Source organism: Zootermopsis nevadensis, unplaced genomic scaffold (assembly GCF_977971745.1).
Source record: "Zootermopsis nevadensis isolate Lab colony 2312 unplaced genomic scaffold, Znev_1.0 Znev_ptg000008l, whole genome shotgun sequence".
NCBI classification, from domain to species: Eukaryota; Metazoa; Arthropoda; class Insecta; order Blattodea; family Termopsidae; genus Zootermopsis; species Zootermopsis nevadensis.
Genome location: NW_028259140.1, coordinates 12,497,824 through 12,512,153, shown reverse-complemented (window position 1 = coordinate 12,512,153; position 14,330 = coordinate 12,497,824). Strand labels below are relative to the sequence as shown.

At 35.7% G+C, this 14,330-nt stretch overlaps 1 protein-coding gene across 1 annotated transcript; it reads left to right on the top strand.

Moving 5' to 3' along the window:
- Positions 1–2,770: 2,770 nt before the first annotated feature.
- Positions 2,771–10,770, top strand: LOC110829215 (uncharacterized). Its single transcript, XM_022062726.2, has 2 exons — positions 2,771–7,433; positions 8,084–10,770. The coding sequence occupies exons 1-2, from the start codon at positions 7,294–7,296 to the stop codon at positions 9,237–9,239; spliced, it is 1,296 nt and encodes a 431-aa protein (XP_021918418.1). The 5' UTR covers positions 2,771–7,293; the 3' UTR covers positions 9,240–10,770.
- Positions 10,771–14,330: the final 3,560 nt, after the last annotated feature.

The following is a 14,330-nucleotide window of genomic DNA, read 5'->3' as shown; positions in this document are numbered from 1 at the left end:
GACACTACATGGCAGTGTGCTATCTAACAGACATTAAAAAGTTTAATTTTTCAGAGGGAAAATCCTACTTTGGTGTTGGTAATGTTACCACCACTTCTTGAATAGTTGGATAATGGCACTTGTCTTGCAAATGGTAAAATTTTACTGTCATGTCTGACAGTGTAGAGCTGTACCTAGATGTCCACCATAGGATTTTACAGCATTGTGTTCAGGCACAGGAAAAGCTATTGCAGGTCATTATATCTATTCTGAATAAGGATACCATCAATTTAAAGAAAACATGTGTTCCAAATACTGCATAGCTACCATCTCCGAATCACAGAAGAAATAAATAGCGTATAGAATTTATAAAATTATCATAACTGACAGACTCTTTACATAATAATTGTCTTGTGATGAATCTCGATGTTCAACACCTCTAATAACAAAACCTACCTATGGACATTGCAATTCACATTCCCACAATATGTTCCTTGAGATCCATCATTATGTTGCGCTTCTTTCTGCTCCTTAGCCCTTCAGGTGTATGACTGCATTCCAATAAATTTACTGTAAAAAATTTATTAGTTTGTATGTTTGTTTTCCTACTTGATCAATATATCCTACCCATCATAATCACCTTCATTTAACTGTCCTAACATTATTATATGATCAGTATAAATGACAAGGTTCTTCCATATATTATTAGTATAAAATGTAAAATGAAGAGCATATTTCATATATCTGCTTAAAGTTTGCATATTACCATCAGTACACCATTGGAATTCAGAATTCAGTGTTTTATACATATGAACTTCCTGTGTTTGTAATATCAGCTTGCAGAAGACTCTTGGTTGTAAAATGGTCACTTTTTTAGGTAGTGTGGGAATACTGTATGTGGAGGATGATTGCTTATTCAGTCAGTTTATGGCACTGTGTCAAGTCCTTTAAGTTATGTATGATCTAAGGATGATTATGAATAATAAATAGTGAATGATCTAGGGTACATTGACTGATTTTTTTAAGGTACTATTTCACGGTTTGCTTGGAGTGACAGAAGACAACCGAATAGCTAATCTTCAGCCTGAATTGAAACTATAAATCTCCCAAAACAAGATGCAATCCCAAATTGCTTTTTAAATTTTAGAACCCTGAGCAGTTGTTATAAAATGATTTGTATATGGCATTTTGTGTTAATTCACTATTCCATAAAAAATATACCTTCAGTGTGCCTGAAATCCATTCCTTCTCTTAGTATGTGAAATGAATTTCAGGAATCATAATTTCTCTTATGTCTTTTGCCATCTTCCTAAGCAACAGTGGCTGGTAATATGATCCACTGTTGAATCATTCAGCATTTTTCTATACAGAAATTAGCTGTTTTCTTAACACTCATAAAAATTAAAGCACATTCCATTAAACACTTATCTCCTTTTTTAAATGGCACACCGCATGACTAGGCAGCCATATTTAAATAACTGTAATCACAGAGACAGATTCATATGGTAGCTGTTTGGCTTTTCAGTGTATATGTTAAGTATTTGTATACATTATGTTACACATCTGTCATAATACATTTTCTCACAACAAGAAAGATGTATTTTATATGTTGTGTTTTCAAATTAGTTTATTTTGTTGCCTTAAACAAAATTATATTCCAGTGTTTGATCAAATAAACACTCAATTTTTTTCTGTCTTTCAGGTCAGAAAATTATTTGTACAGTGAAGGCAACAATAAAAACAACAAGGAGAGACAAGTTTTGCAAACTGGTGGAGCTGCCTTGAAAAGTGAACAAGTACAGATGTGCAAAGTTAGTGGGAAACTTTCTTCCAAGGATGAAAAATTGCTTGATAAAAATAAGCTTATAAAAGAACCACATATCTGTAACCTCTGCAGTATGCAGTTCATGACAAAAGCAAAACTAAAAATCCACATGAATTGCCACAATATGTGTAAGCGGTATAAATGTGATTTGTGTGGCAAGGAATGTATATCAGAAAAACTGCTCATAAGTCACAAAGGAACTCACAGTGATAGTCGTCCATTTGAATGTGATGTTTGTAAGCGGAAGTACAAAAGGCCAAATGAAGTAACAAGACATAAAAAGATACATGATGGAGACAGGAAGTTTGTTTGTGATATTTGTGGCTATGCAGCTGTGTACAAGTCATACTTAGAAGTTCATAAGAAGAGACATTTGGGTGAATTTCGTTTAAAGTGTGAGTTGTGTGGTAAAGGGTTCTTCACTAATTTTGAACTACAGGGACACATGAATGTTCACAAAGGTGATAAACCATATCAGTGTGACATGTGTAGCAAGGCATTTTTTCACAAATCTCATATGCTCACACACAGGCAAACATGTCATCCAGCTGAACTCGAACATTTTCAGTGTGACAAGTGTGGTAAAGACTTCCAAAACAAGCGGTATCTAGTAGCACACTTCAAAACCCATGCCACAGCCACTCAGTTCTTGTGTGACATTTGTGGTAAGTCATTGACCAATAACAATTCACTGAAACTGCACAGACTTGTGCACACAGGTGAGAAGCCACACACATGCTCTGTATGTGGGAAAGCATTCTCCAAGATTACTACTCTGAGTATGCACCGTGTGACCCACACAGGGCAGAGGCCCTATTCATGCAAAACATGCAGCAAGTCATTCACACAACGCACCTCTCTGGTGGTTCATCAACGCTACCACACTGGTGAAAGACCCTACAAGTGTCAGATATGCAACAAGGGCTTTGTGTCAAGGGCATCACTCAACTTGCATTACAAGAATCATTAATAACTGGTAAATTGTTTAATGATGTTAACACAAAAGTTAGTATTACTTGGTTGTATTGATTTTGGCTATATTTGCAGAAGACAAAGCTCAAAGCAGAGCAGATTGAGTATATAATTTATTGCAAGTGCCACATGGGATGACTGGAGGTCAAACTAACATCAAGAATAATTGAAGAATACAAATATAACTATCTCTCTGTTATGCATCATGAAGTTCATCTTACACAAATTCCCAAACAGAATATACACCTATATTCAAGACAGTTATTCTGTATGAGGTTTAGTGAATAGTGCTTTGTAGTATGGAAAGCAGACATGTATTATGTTGAAAATCTTCTTGTATATCTATTCAGTCAAATTTCACATTCTGTCCCTGATTCCTTCAATCCCTTCAACCCCCACTGACACTGTGATCAGATTTTGAAAATATATAAATGTGACACTTGAATAAAACCAATAGTACATTGAGAAATGTATTTCATTTTATGCATTATATTAAATTTTACATGAAAATGTGTTGGTTACAAGACAGAAAACCATCTATGTTGCTTCACATGTACTTATGTTTTACAATTAACCCCTTAAAAATAAAATGAGTGCTGCAATGTTTGTCTCAGTAGCATATTATGTTTAAATATCTCACACCTTGATGGAATTAAATGTCTAGTTCTTTTGTTGCTGTGTCTCCTTTCTTTCTAATAGTCATATTTCAGTAACTAATTAAGTTCAACAATACAACCAAAAGTAAAGTGAACATTTAGGAACACATTACTTATTATTATAAAACCATTATTTTTGGCCTACTTCACTGGTTAAAAAATTAAGATGAATTTTGAGTTATATAAAAATATAAATTGTGTTAAAAAGCAGGCTGGCTATATGCAACGATAAATGTGTTTCTGCTATAGCAATTTTAAACTTACAACATGGTTTGGCACAAGAGAGTACAGTGTAGAATTTGTAGCATGTCTACTTTCATTCATCATTTATTATAAGCCTCCCAGTCTTAGTGCTTATAACACCTCTTTGTGGTACACAGTATAATATTTCATAGCAACAAACCTTAGGTCTTGCTCATGCAGTGATAGTACTGAGAGGATGTCAGCTGAATGTTTGAATTCAGGCAAGTAGTCAAAAATTAATCCTCAGAATGGCAGACCAAGACTTCATGTTGAAGGTCCTTTTTTCACATCCTGACTAATGATGACTGTAAAGTACCCCTGTCAGGATAGCCACACTCTGGGCCAAGTTATTTAAACTGACGCCTCATGATTATGAAGCAGAAATGCTAACCACTCGATCACCATCTTTAGTAAAATAATGTTGTATATTTAATATTAAAAAATAAGTCAGAGAAGTCAGGTTTTGAATCTGTTATGATACTGTGTGCCAGGATTGAAAACAGTTTACTGCAGTCCTATTATCACTCTTTTTCTGTAAAGGTTTGCTTTTCGAACACATCAGAAGCCCTACACAAGTCCTAAGTGTCATGTGCCCGTTTTGCCTAAAATTTTCATAGTAGTACCTTGGATTTTTTGAATATTATATAATATTCTTGCCTCTACTTTTTGGAGCTTGATCTTAAATTAATTAAATTATGAGAATGCTTGCTTCCATTCATTTGAGAACCTGTTGTTTTTCCATCTTGTGTCTAAAAATGTATTGAAATATTCAACACCATGATTTTATTTCAGCTGCTGCTGTTTGTGAGTGCAAAACTTGGTCTTGAGAACAGGGTGCTGAGGGAGATCAAAGTGAGAGAAATTAACAGGAGCCAGAGAAGATTGCATAATGAGGAGCTTCATAAATTGTACTCTGTTATTCACCAGATATTATTAGGGTGATATAATCAGGAATGATATGATGGGCAGGGTATGCAGAATTAATGGGAAAGGTGCAAAATGCATATACAAGATGCTGTCAAAACGTTTCTGGACTGTAGTAAAAGAAACAAATTGTGGAAAAATGATTTGCTATTTCATGGTATCTTTGAATTAATCCCTTTTGCAAGGTAATGTACCTTGTCCAGCAGTTCTGCTGTTGCTGGAACCATTTCTGAAACCCCTGTTGCATAATCTGATGTTTTGATTTTTGTTGAATTTCCAAATTGTCTAACATATATCGTATCCTTTGAATTTCAGTTTTAGTCTTGGAATAAAAAGATTTACTGGAAGCCATATCTGTAGATTATAGGGGTTGGGGACCACAGTCAAAGTGTTCTTGGGCAAAGATAGGAGTGTGAGCAGGAGCTCTGTGATGATGCAGCAACCAATCAGCAACATAATATTTTCCTGGACATATGAACATAACAGCCTCCTGCAAATGCTGTAGGACACCTATGTTTAAGAGCTGGTTAATAGTTTGATCCTGTGGGACAAATTCATGTTGAACAATTCTGTTGGTATCAAAAAACATGATTACCATGCTCTTCATATACGAGCAAATCTGCTTGGCCTCCTCTGGACACAGAAATGAAGGGCTTCTAAAAAAAATAGGGTGACTGATTTCCTGTTTTCAGGTTATCAGGACTTAATAGTCTTGCATGAGTTATCCCATTAGAAGTTATTTCATTAAAAATTAAGCATATAATAAACATACACTAATACCAGTTACATTGCGTTACCTTAATATGGCATCATTCAAATAATTTGTTTGGGCTTCTTTGTGACTTTTTTATTTTTTCTTAATTACATAGTTTTGGTAATTTCAAGTGAAGTTGTTTGGAAAGTATATGAACAAGTTCAGTGACATTTTAAAATTTTACGGATTTCATAGAAAGTAATGTCGTTGTCTCTCTATGTGTTGGTCACTTTATACTACTGATTCTAGCCATTCTTAGAGAAACATCATGAATCATGGACCATTTCAAAAATAATTCTGCAATCAAAACCAAGGATCTGCCTCTAACATTGACACTGAATTGACATCAAGGCTTTTGTAGTTGTGTAACTAAAACTCATGAACAATTCTGTTCCTCTTGTTTCAATTTTTCAGAAAGTTTTGCTACTTTACACAGAACATGAATAGTAGAACGATATTAACCTTTGTTTCTCAATTCTGAGCTACAAGAGCTTCAAACATAACATGTTGATGTACTCCATTATAGAGACAGACCCTAATCTAACTGTTTTTTTCTTTGGGATCTCTGTTAGGTCATTTTAAATTTTATTATGCAACACTGATATAATCTATACAAACCACAAGTAAATCATTGTTTTGTTAGCAGGGTTGTTTAAAATAAATGATTTAAAGATGAAAATATCTATCAATTTGATGGTCAAAATCATATTAAGATGTTTTAGCCAAAAATGAATGCTTTATTGCTTTTATTATTCCTTGGTAACCAAATTAATACTACATAATGGGAAACAACACACAATGTGTTTTTAGAAATGAAACCAGTTTGTTTCTTTGTTCACTACTTTCTGCTTATGATGTGAAAACTGTATCTCCATTAAGTGTTGTGACTCACAGAATGGAATGACATCAGGTCTCTTGTTTTCTGTCCTGCAGGCTAATATTAGGAAACTAACAATTAAAATGAAAGTCAGTGGATGATAGCATAATATTCTAGACATGGCACACACAAGTGCAAATTAATGATGCACTATAATAGGAGAAAATATTCAGTGCAGAATATTTAGGCAGAGACATGGAAGCATTTAACATCTAACTCCCTGGGAGCAAACCCTGCAGGTTCAACACCAAAGCCCACCACTGGCCATGATCCTGAGCCAACTTGATAAATTTCAGAAAAAAGTGGATGTATTCTAACTTGCTACAAGCAGTCTTACTTTTTTTTTTCTTTGTTATTTTATTTCTGGAATTACCAGTGGTGATGTGTTGTTTACAGTTTTGTAATATATAAGCTGAAAACAAAAAGTTAGAAATGTTGGGCCACGCGTTACAACTCTTTCATGTTTCCGATGCATTAGAGGCATAGAATTCTGTGAAGCATGTACATAATGTTTCTCATTCAGTGCATGTTGGTCTCCTTTACAACTTTCTTTGGTCACAAATTTGGGGACTGGTATGAAGTAAAGAGAACAGTGACAAATGTTTCCTACAGTGACATTCAAAGCACTTTGAAGTCAGGAATTTGGTTTTATATTATTCCATAATAAGGTATGTCTACAAACTACAGTGACAGTGCTCCATCTCCATGTTGCCAAAGCAATGATGAAATGAATCCAAGAGTAAAGGTTTGAGACCTTAACACATCTATTGTACAGTCCTCTTCTTACATCTTCTGGTTTTTCACATGTTTTGGACAGTTGAAGGCCATGAGCAGGAATGATCTGATGTTCAAAATGTAGTGCATAGTTGGTTACCCTCCTCCTTGTCTTCTTCTTCCTGTCCATTTGCCTTAAAGGATGGTTCATTACATTGAAGGCCTTCAATATCATGTTAGTCATACCTTTTTTTTCCTTACAAGTCTAAACATTTCCTTTATTTATAATAGGTTGGTAACTTGGGTAACTGAACCTGATTTGAATTCCTGAGGCTTCTACTTGTTTGAAATGAAATTAAAATTCACCATCAGCTTGCTGCACCTCACATGTCTTCACCATAGCTCTATTCACCATCTTTACACTAAATCAAAAATATTTTTTCTGATGGAATCAAGAAGCCTTTCAGCCTCTGGAATAAGTGTGTTGAGGTGAGGGAAATTGCTTTAAAACTGTGTTTTATTCATGTTTCGTGGTTTCTTAAGTAAGCTGTTTTGGAGCTATTCTTAAATGTGCCTTATTTATTGATTTATCATAATATACTAATACCAATGATTTTTTTAATAAATTCTTCCTGTTTTCACAAGACATTAATAACATATCATACATTCTCAGACAGTAAAAAGATGAGTATCTAGGTTCATGTTCCAACTGCCTTTACCCAGCTGGAACGATAAGAAACTGCAAAATGCTTGTAAATAGATTCATGAATATTATCAGCCTCTGATGAGCATGAAAATTATTTGTAATGTTGCTGTCTCACTCTTCTTATCTGCAAAATAATGATTATTAGAGTAACTGGATCACTGTCTATGCACCATAACACAAGCAGTAGCTGATTTGATTTTCAATTTATGTTCTGATCTTCTGAACATAGTCCAAAAAATATTTTGCTCCTTTACTTGAATCATATCTTGCTGGCTCTAAACTTGTCAAAAGATAAATTTCAGGCCTTCACTTAACCACATCTTTAATAGAGCTCCTTGTGATGCTATAAACTGTTTGCTATGTAACATAAGTATTAGTTTTTACCAATTTTTAAAGCAGAGAAACACTCATTTAAAATTTATTTCTCTTTCAGGTCAGCAAAAGGCATGCACAGTCAGCATAAACAACATGGAGAGAAAAGCAGCTGTCCACAAGCCAGTGGATTACCCATGTCAGAACTTAAAATGAGGAAAAAGGACCATGAGAAGTGTAAAGTGTGTAGTGAGTTATTTTCTGCAGATGAAATGGTGTTTCATAAAAATATACACACAGGAATCAAACCACACATTTGCATTCTCTGTGAATTACAGTTTAACACAAAAACAAGACTGAAAATACACATGAAGTGCCACAATGGCAAGAAAGAGTTCAAATGTGAAACGTGTGGCAAGGAATGTCTTTCCAAAAAACTGCTCAAGCGTCACATGGGCAGCCACAGTGAAGACCGTCCATTTGAATGCGACATCTGCAGTCGTAAATTCAAAAGATCATATGAAGTTACGAAACATAAAAAGATTCATCAGGGTGAGAAGAACCATGTATGTGATGTTTGTGGCTATGCAACAATGCATAAAGCATGCCTGGAGACACATCAGAAAAGACACCTTGGTGATTATTTGTTCAAGTGCGACATTTGTGGTAAGGGATTTTTTTCAAGTTTTGAGTTCCGAGAACACAAGAACATACACACAGGTGAAAAACCTTACATGTGTGACATCTGTGGGAAGGCCTACACATCTAAGAACAGCCTCATGGCACATAAGAAAACTCATGAGCCTGATGCTAAGCCCACAGAAAAGGTTCATGAGTGTAAGATATGCAGCAAGAGATTTAAGTACCGTAAATCCCTCTTGGTACATGTGAAATCTCACTCTGGTGAAAAATTCCTGTGTGACTTCTGTGGGAAGGCATTCTCTACCAAAGACACTTTGAAACTTCATCGGAGAAATCACACGGGAGAGAAACCAAATGTGTGTAATGTGTGTGGTAAGGCATTCAGTGCATTATACACTCTCAAAGTGCACCAACTCATACACACTGGGGAAAAACCCCATATATGTGACCAGTGTGGGAAGGCCTTCACACAGCGTTCCACTCTAGTTGTTCACAAAAGATCTCACACAGGACAGAAACCATATGAGTGCCATGTCTGTAACAGGACATTTGTTTCCAGAACTCTCCTGAACTCACATCTCAGGAGTCATGGTGAACAGGCATACTACAAGCATAGTTTTTCAGTTGTGAATTGAAGGTGTCATTTGTAGGTGGACTGTGTCATTTCTGATCTGCACCCTGCATAGATACCTTGGGTTCACTGAAAGTGGCATGGTTCAGTCATTTGGCTTCCATTTTACTTTTGTCAACTGCAACATGTTTATGGTTAACTTCAGTGTACTTTCTCAGCATTCAAACTGTGTGCCTTCCAAATTCAATTCAGATGTTTTCCATTGGCATATTTCACAGTGATGTTGAGGATTTCCAATGTATATGTAAATTTTTTAATCTTGGTATTTTGAAGAATTCTTAATCAGCCCTTATATGCTGAAAGGGACTCATTGTCTTGCTACATCATGATATTATTAAAAATGTTATGTATTAACAAGAACAACTTCATGTGTGTCTAACGACCTCACAGATTCATTTGTAATTGAATCATCCACTTTAAGAGGTGGGTTTTATTTCTAACATTCCCTGAAATTTGCAAAGATCTTGGAACATTTAAAATGGCTGTCTCCAAGAAACCACCCCTTCTTTGTTGTCCTACAATATGCCAAACCCAAAAGAAATATCAAAAGATGATTCAGAAATGCCCGTGCTTATATTACCACATCATTTATAAACCCACACTACCTTGTCCTTGTTATTTCATCAAAATATTAGTGCCCCACTGAGGTACCAATGGTTTGATTTTGCGTATATACTTAAAGGAACAAAGATTAATACCCTGCTCTGCTTAAAATATCAGTGACCTTACAAATTGTTAATGCTTTTATTTAAAAAAAAACAGTCCCATTCAGGAGGTTCATATCTTATAACAAAAGGCTGTAGTACAATATACTTTTGAACATGTGATAGTTTCCAGACAGATGATTTCTTTTCAATTATATGTCTCACAGGTCCACAATAGTGTATTTTCCTAGCATCTAAATTGTCATGTAAATGAAGAGAGAAAATTATCCATGTATATACCATGTCCATCCTTGACATGTCACTGTTTCCTTTGCCATTATAAACTTTCATATTATATAAATATACCCTTTTGTCATTCAGTTTATAGATCTGTATACTAAACTGTTTAATGTTCCTTTGTTATGTATAAGCTGAAAACAACTATCTTTGAATAACCTTGAACACTATTTAAATGCTCAGTCAGACTGTAATATGTAGCATGCACATCATCAAAAAATTATTATTATTAATATGCATTCCATGCACAAAGTGCATAGGAAGAATGCATTATGGGTTGGTTGTGTCTGTCCACCCATCCATCTCTCCAGTCGATTCTACTTGAGAACCACTGGATGGATTTGGATTAAATTTGATGTGAAGGCCGTGCTGTTCTGCACAACCTCAAAATTGTACTTTTGATTGTTCTATGAGTGGTGACAACAAAATGATGGCTGAGGAAATTTGAGAAGTAGATGTCAAGGTGCTGCTGTCTGGTGGCCAAAGTGGAAACTATCAAATAGTGCAGATTTAATGCAAACAAATGCACATTACAAAGAATTCATGAGAAAATATTTGTATGCCAGTGTATTATTATTAAAACCATCAGCATAGTTTTCCAGATTCTTCATTATTTCCGTCTTCCATCTTAGAAGGCAAATTTCTGTTGTCACTGAAATAGCAAAATCTCATTAAGAAGAAATGTCTTCTTTTCTAATGTGAACCATACCTTTGAATGTGCTCCATTTGTACAAATATTACATACAAACAAGTGTATTTCCTTTTTAATGACATCAATGAGCTTGAATGGATTTGAGGAGAAGTAGTGACTGTATTATCCAGATATTCACCCAGAATGACGAAGAGTAACCATGGAAATCCTGTCATAATACTCTGTGTCATAGGCGAGGTTCAAACCAGGCATCTTCCAAATACAAACCAGAATCATTATTGCTTGGCTTCGTACCATAAGTTTTATTTTGCATTCACTTTCCTGGACTCTGTATATATCTTGAAATAAGACTGTTAGCACCTGAGTAGAGCAAACACAACTGTAAGTGTACATGGGTTAACCCACTTTTCAACTTTCAGTTGCCAGCCATTTATATAACTGCTTCAGTAATGAGGAGTATTTATCAGCACACAGATAAAGTGTTCCAAGAAGAGAGACAGTTACACAGGATCATGTAGAAACGAGGGGTTTCAGACACAAACTGTCCTTGACTAGGCTGAGAATGCTGCATATCTTGGGTGTTGAGGACATTTGAATGTGCCACATTGGAATCCAGCATGGTTAGACAGACTTTGAACAGAAAGCCTTGATGTGGCTCCTTCTCAAGCTTCCTCATCCCTAACTCCGACTGACCAATTTACATGACGTAATCCAAATATAAACAGCCTGGGGATTAATGGTTTAGCAGTATGTTAGTGTGATGCACCACTAGCTGGACAAAATGAAAGACACAACATATGGATGACAGATGTTAAACATAAAAATCAGCAGAATATGAATTATTTATAACAAGTTCATCATATATAAAATCTATGGCACCTCTTCTCAATTAGGAACAGTGACAGGACTTTCCTTTGCTGCTATCCTGGGCCTCGAAAAATTTTGTGCATTTCTTATAATCATTGGTCAGAACCTAAGTTCACTGACAAATGAGTATGAGTGAGAGAGACTGCGTGCTTATTCCTATCAAACATGTTGGCCACTTTTACAAGTTCGGATAGCATCTTAAAAAATGTCATGACTGTAACCTCACCATTTCTTCCCAGTTCACCATATATATTCATCCACACACACACACACACACTATATATAACATTTGCAGTTGATACAACATTGTTAAATAAACTATGAACCAACTACATCTTCATGTGTGAAGAATTGAGATGACACAGCTGCTGTATTAAAATCTTAAGAAAACTGAAAATTTACTGAAGAATGTTCAATGAAAACTGCTTCATTTTATTTTAGGTATTCAGTTAATGAACATGTTTTGTTATAATAATTGCAGTTAAGTTTAGTTTCCATTAAGTATTTCTGCATTGTTACTAGTGGCATTCAAGTCAAAATGCTGTGCACATACAATTTAAGTATTATGTTGAAGTTGTATGTTTGGACTGGGAGACATCAAATGAGAAACATTTAGTTATTCAGTTTAACTGTCTAAAATGGTGTAAAATTTTCCTCTCTAGTCCATTTCCAGTGGGTTTATTTACATTATAATGAAATGGATGGCCAGGTTTGATTCCTGCAAAGGCTATGGGAATTCTTCTTTTCACCACCATGACAAGGCCTATTGGGTGCTGGGAGCTCTTTACCTTGGAATGAAGTGACTAGAAGCTGTCCCCTCACCTTATCTAATGCATAGGTAAAAAGTGTGTGACATATTGTCTTTGCCTATTTTACACCTCCAGGACATAGTGCCAAGTCATATAGATAATGTGACGTAGGTTGGTACACTCTTTAATTGTCAACCCTGATTTATTCCGGCCCTCAGCACCCCCACTGGACACACGCTGGCTCCTCAGCCGCCACGGTCAACAAACCTGGTGCTCTCACACGCAGCCGACCTACTCATCCTGCAGGCGACCTTTTTATAATCGCCAGCCCAGCTGTAGAAGCTTCCAGACCAAGAAGTCTGGAAGGTTCGCTTCCTGGAAGTTACGACTACTAGAATGTTTCCCTTCTAGTAATTTTTGATAGCTTCTACCATCCCTCGGGAGGGGAATACGGTGTGTAGAACATTCTGTAGCGGTCACACGTACAGTCCTCGTCCCCTAGCCAGGGAGGGGAGTCAAGCGGCCCTTCCCCTCCAGCGCTAGCCTTCGGGACGTATGACGACACGTTACAATAATTTAATATTCTCCCTCTGTCATTTGAAGTAATCTGAAAGAGAATAAAGATCTGTTTTACTGCTTATCCTTTGTTTTTGTCTAATTCAGAAACCATATTTAAAATGGAGAGATGAAAACCCCAGTTGTCATCATTCATCCTATCCCTTCTTCAAGTCTGTGCAGTATCCATTGCCAAATGTGGGATTTATTTTCATAAACAACAGTCCAGTAGCAAGATACAACAAATGTAATAATTTATGGAGAAAAACAAAGTACCAAGAATGTTCAGGTGTTTGCATGCGTGTGCACACACACACACAACTTTTACTCATGTAACCTCCCCACTGCCTGTTTTGGGATGAATTTTTTTTTTCTCACCATTCCAAACTGAAAAATGTATAGATTTTATTAAGATACTGCTTATAGTTTGAGGTGTCTATACATCCATACTGCATGATCAAACACTTGACTCTAAGAAGATTACAGGAAATTTTGTATTCAGGTCAACTGTACAAAAACTGGAAGTGCTTGATAAGGCTTCTTACAGTAAAACTTAACCACTAATTTGAAAACTTGGCAAGCAAGAAGCAAGACACTCATCCTTTTTTTGTTTCAGCCACTGTTCTATTTGATTCAAGTCTGTAAATTATTTTCATCCAATCTGCCACGTATGTGATTTTGTTTCTACACCAGATACTTCTTCAAAGTTGTATCCTGTAACTGAAGGCTACTATCTGTCAGTGAATTTATTCATCAAGGGCTTGCAAGCCCAGATAGGCAGAAATATATTACATATACATGAAGTTTATCTTATGTTATATGCTTTACTGTGTAAAGAATGCACAATAGTAAGAAAAAACTATTCATGGCCTGAGACATGTCCCAAATTTCTGAACTTTCATAAATAATTTGGCTAATAAAGAAGACCACAATCAAAATCACTTTTGAATTAAATAAGAAATGTGACCACTGCAGCCAAGAACTGGAATAGGATTTGAACATTTCTCAGTTGTTTCACTTAGAAGGACCACAAGAGGAGTTTCAACATAACTGCATCCAACACAACAAATGTAAATTAATTTTCATAATTTGAGTAAATGTAAACTAAGCTCTCTACAGATTTGAATTGTTTTTCAGTAACAATGCAGTAAGAGGTGATACTTTAACTGGTAATTATCAAATAGATTTAACATTGCCTAGTCAATAAAGTAACTGCCTGTGGACAGGTATTGATTCCTGGCAGCAGTACAGATTTTCATATTTTGCAGTACACCAAGAATGGGTGACCAACACAGACTCCTCTTCAGTGAATGTCAAGACAATCATAACAT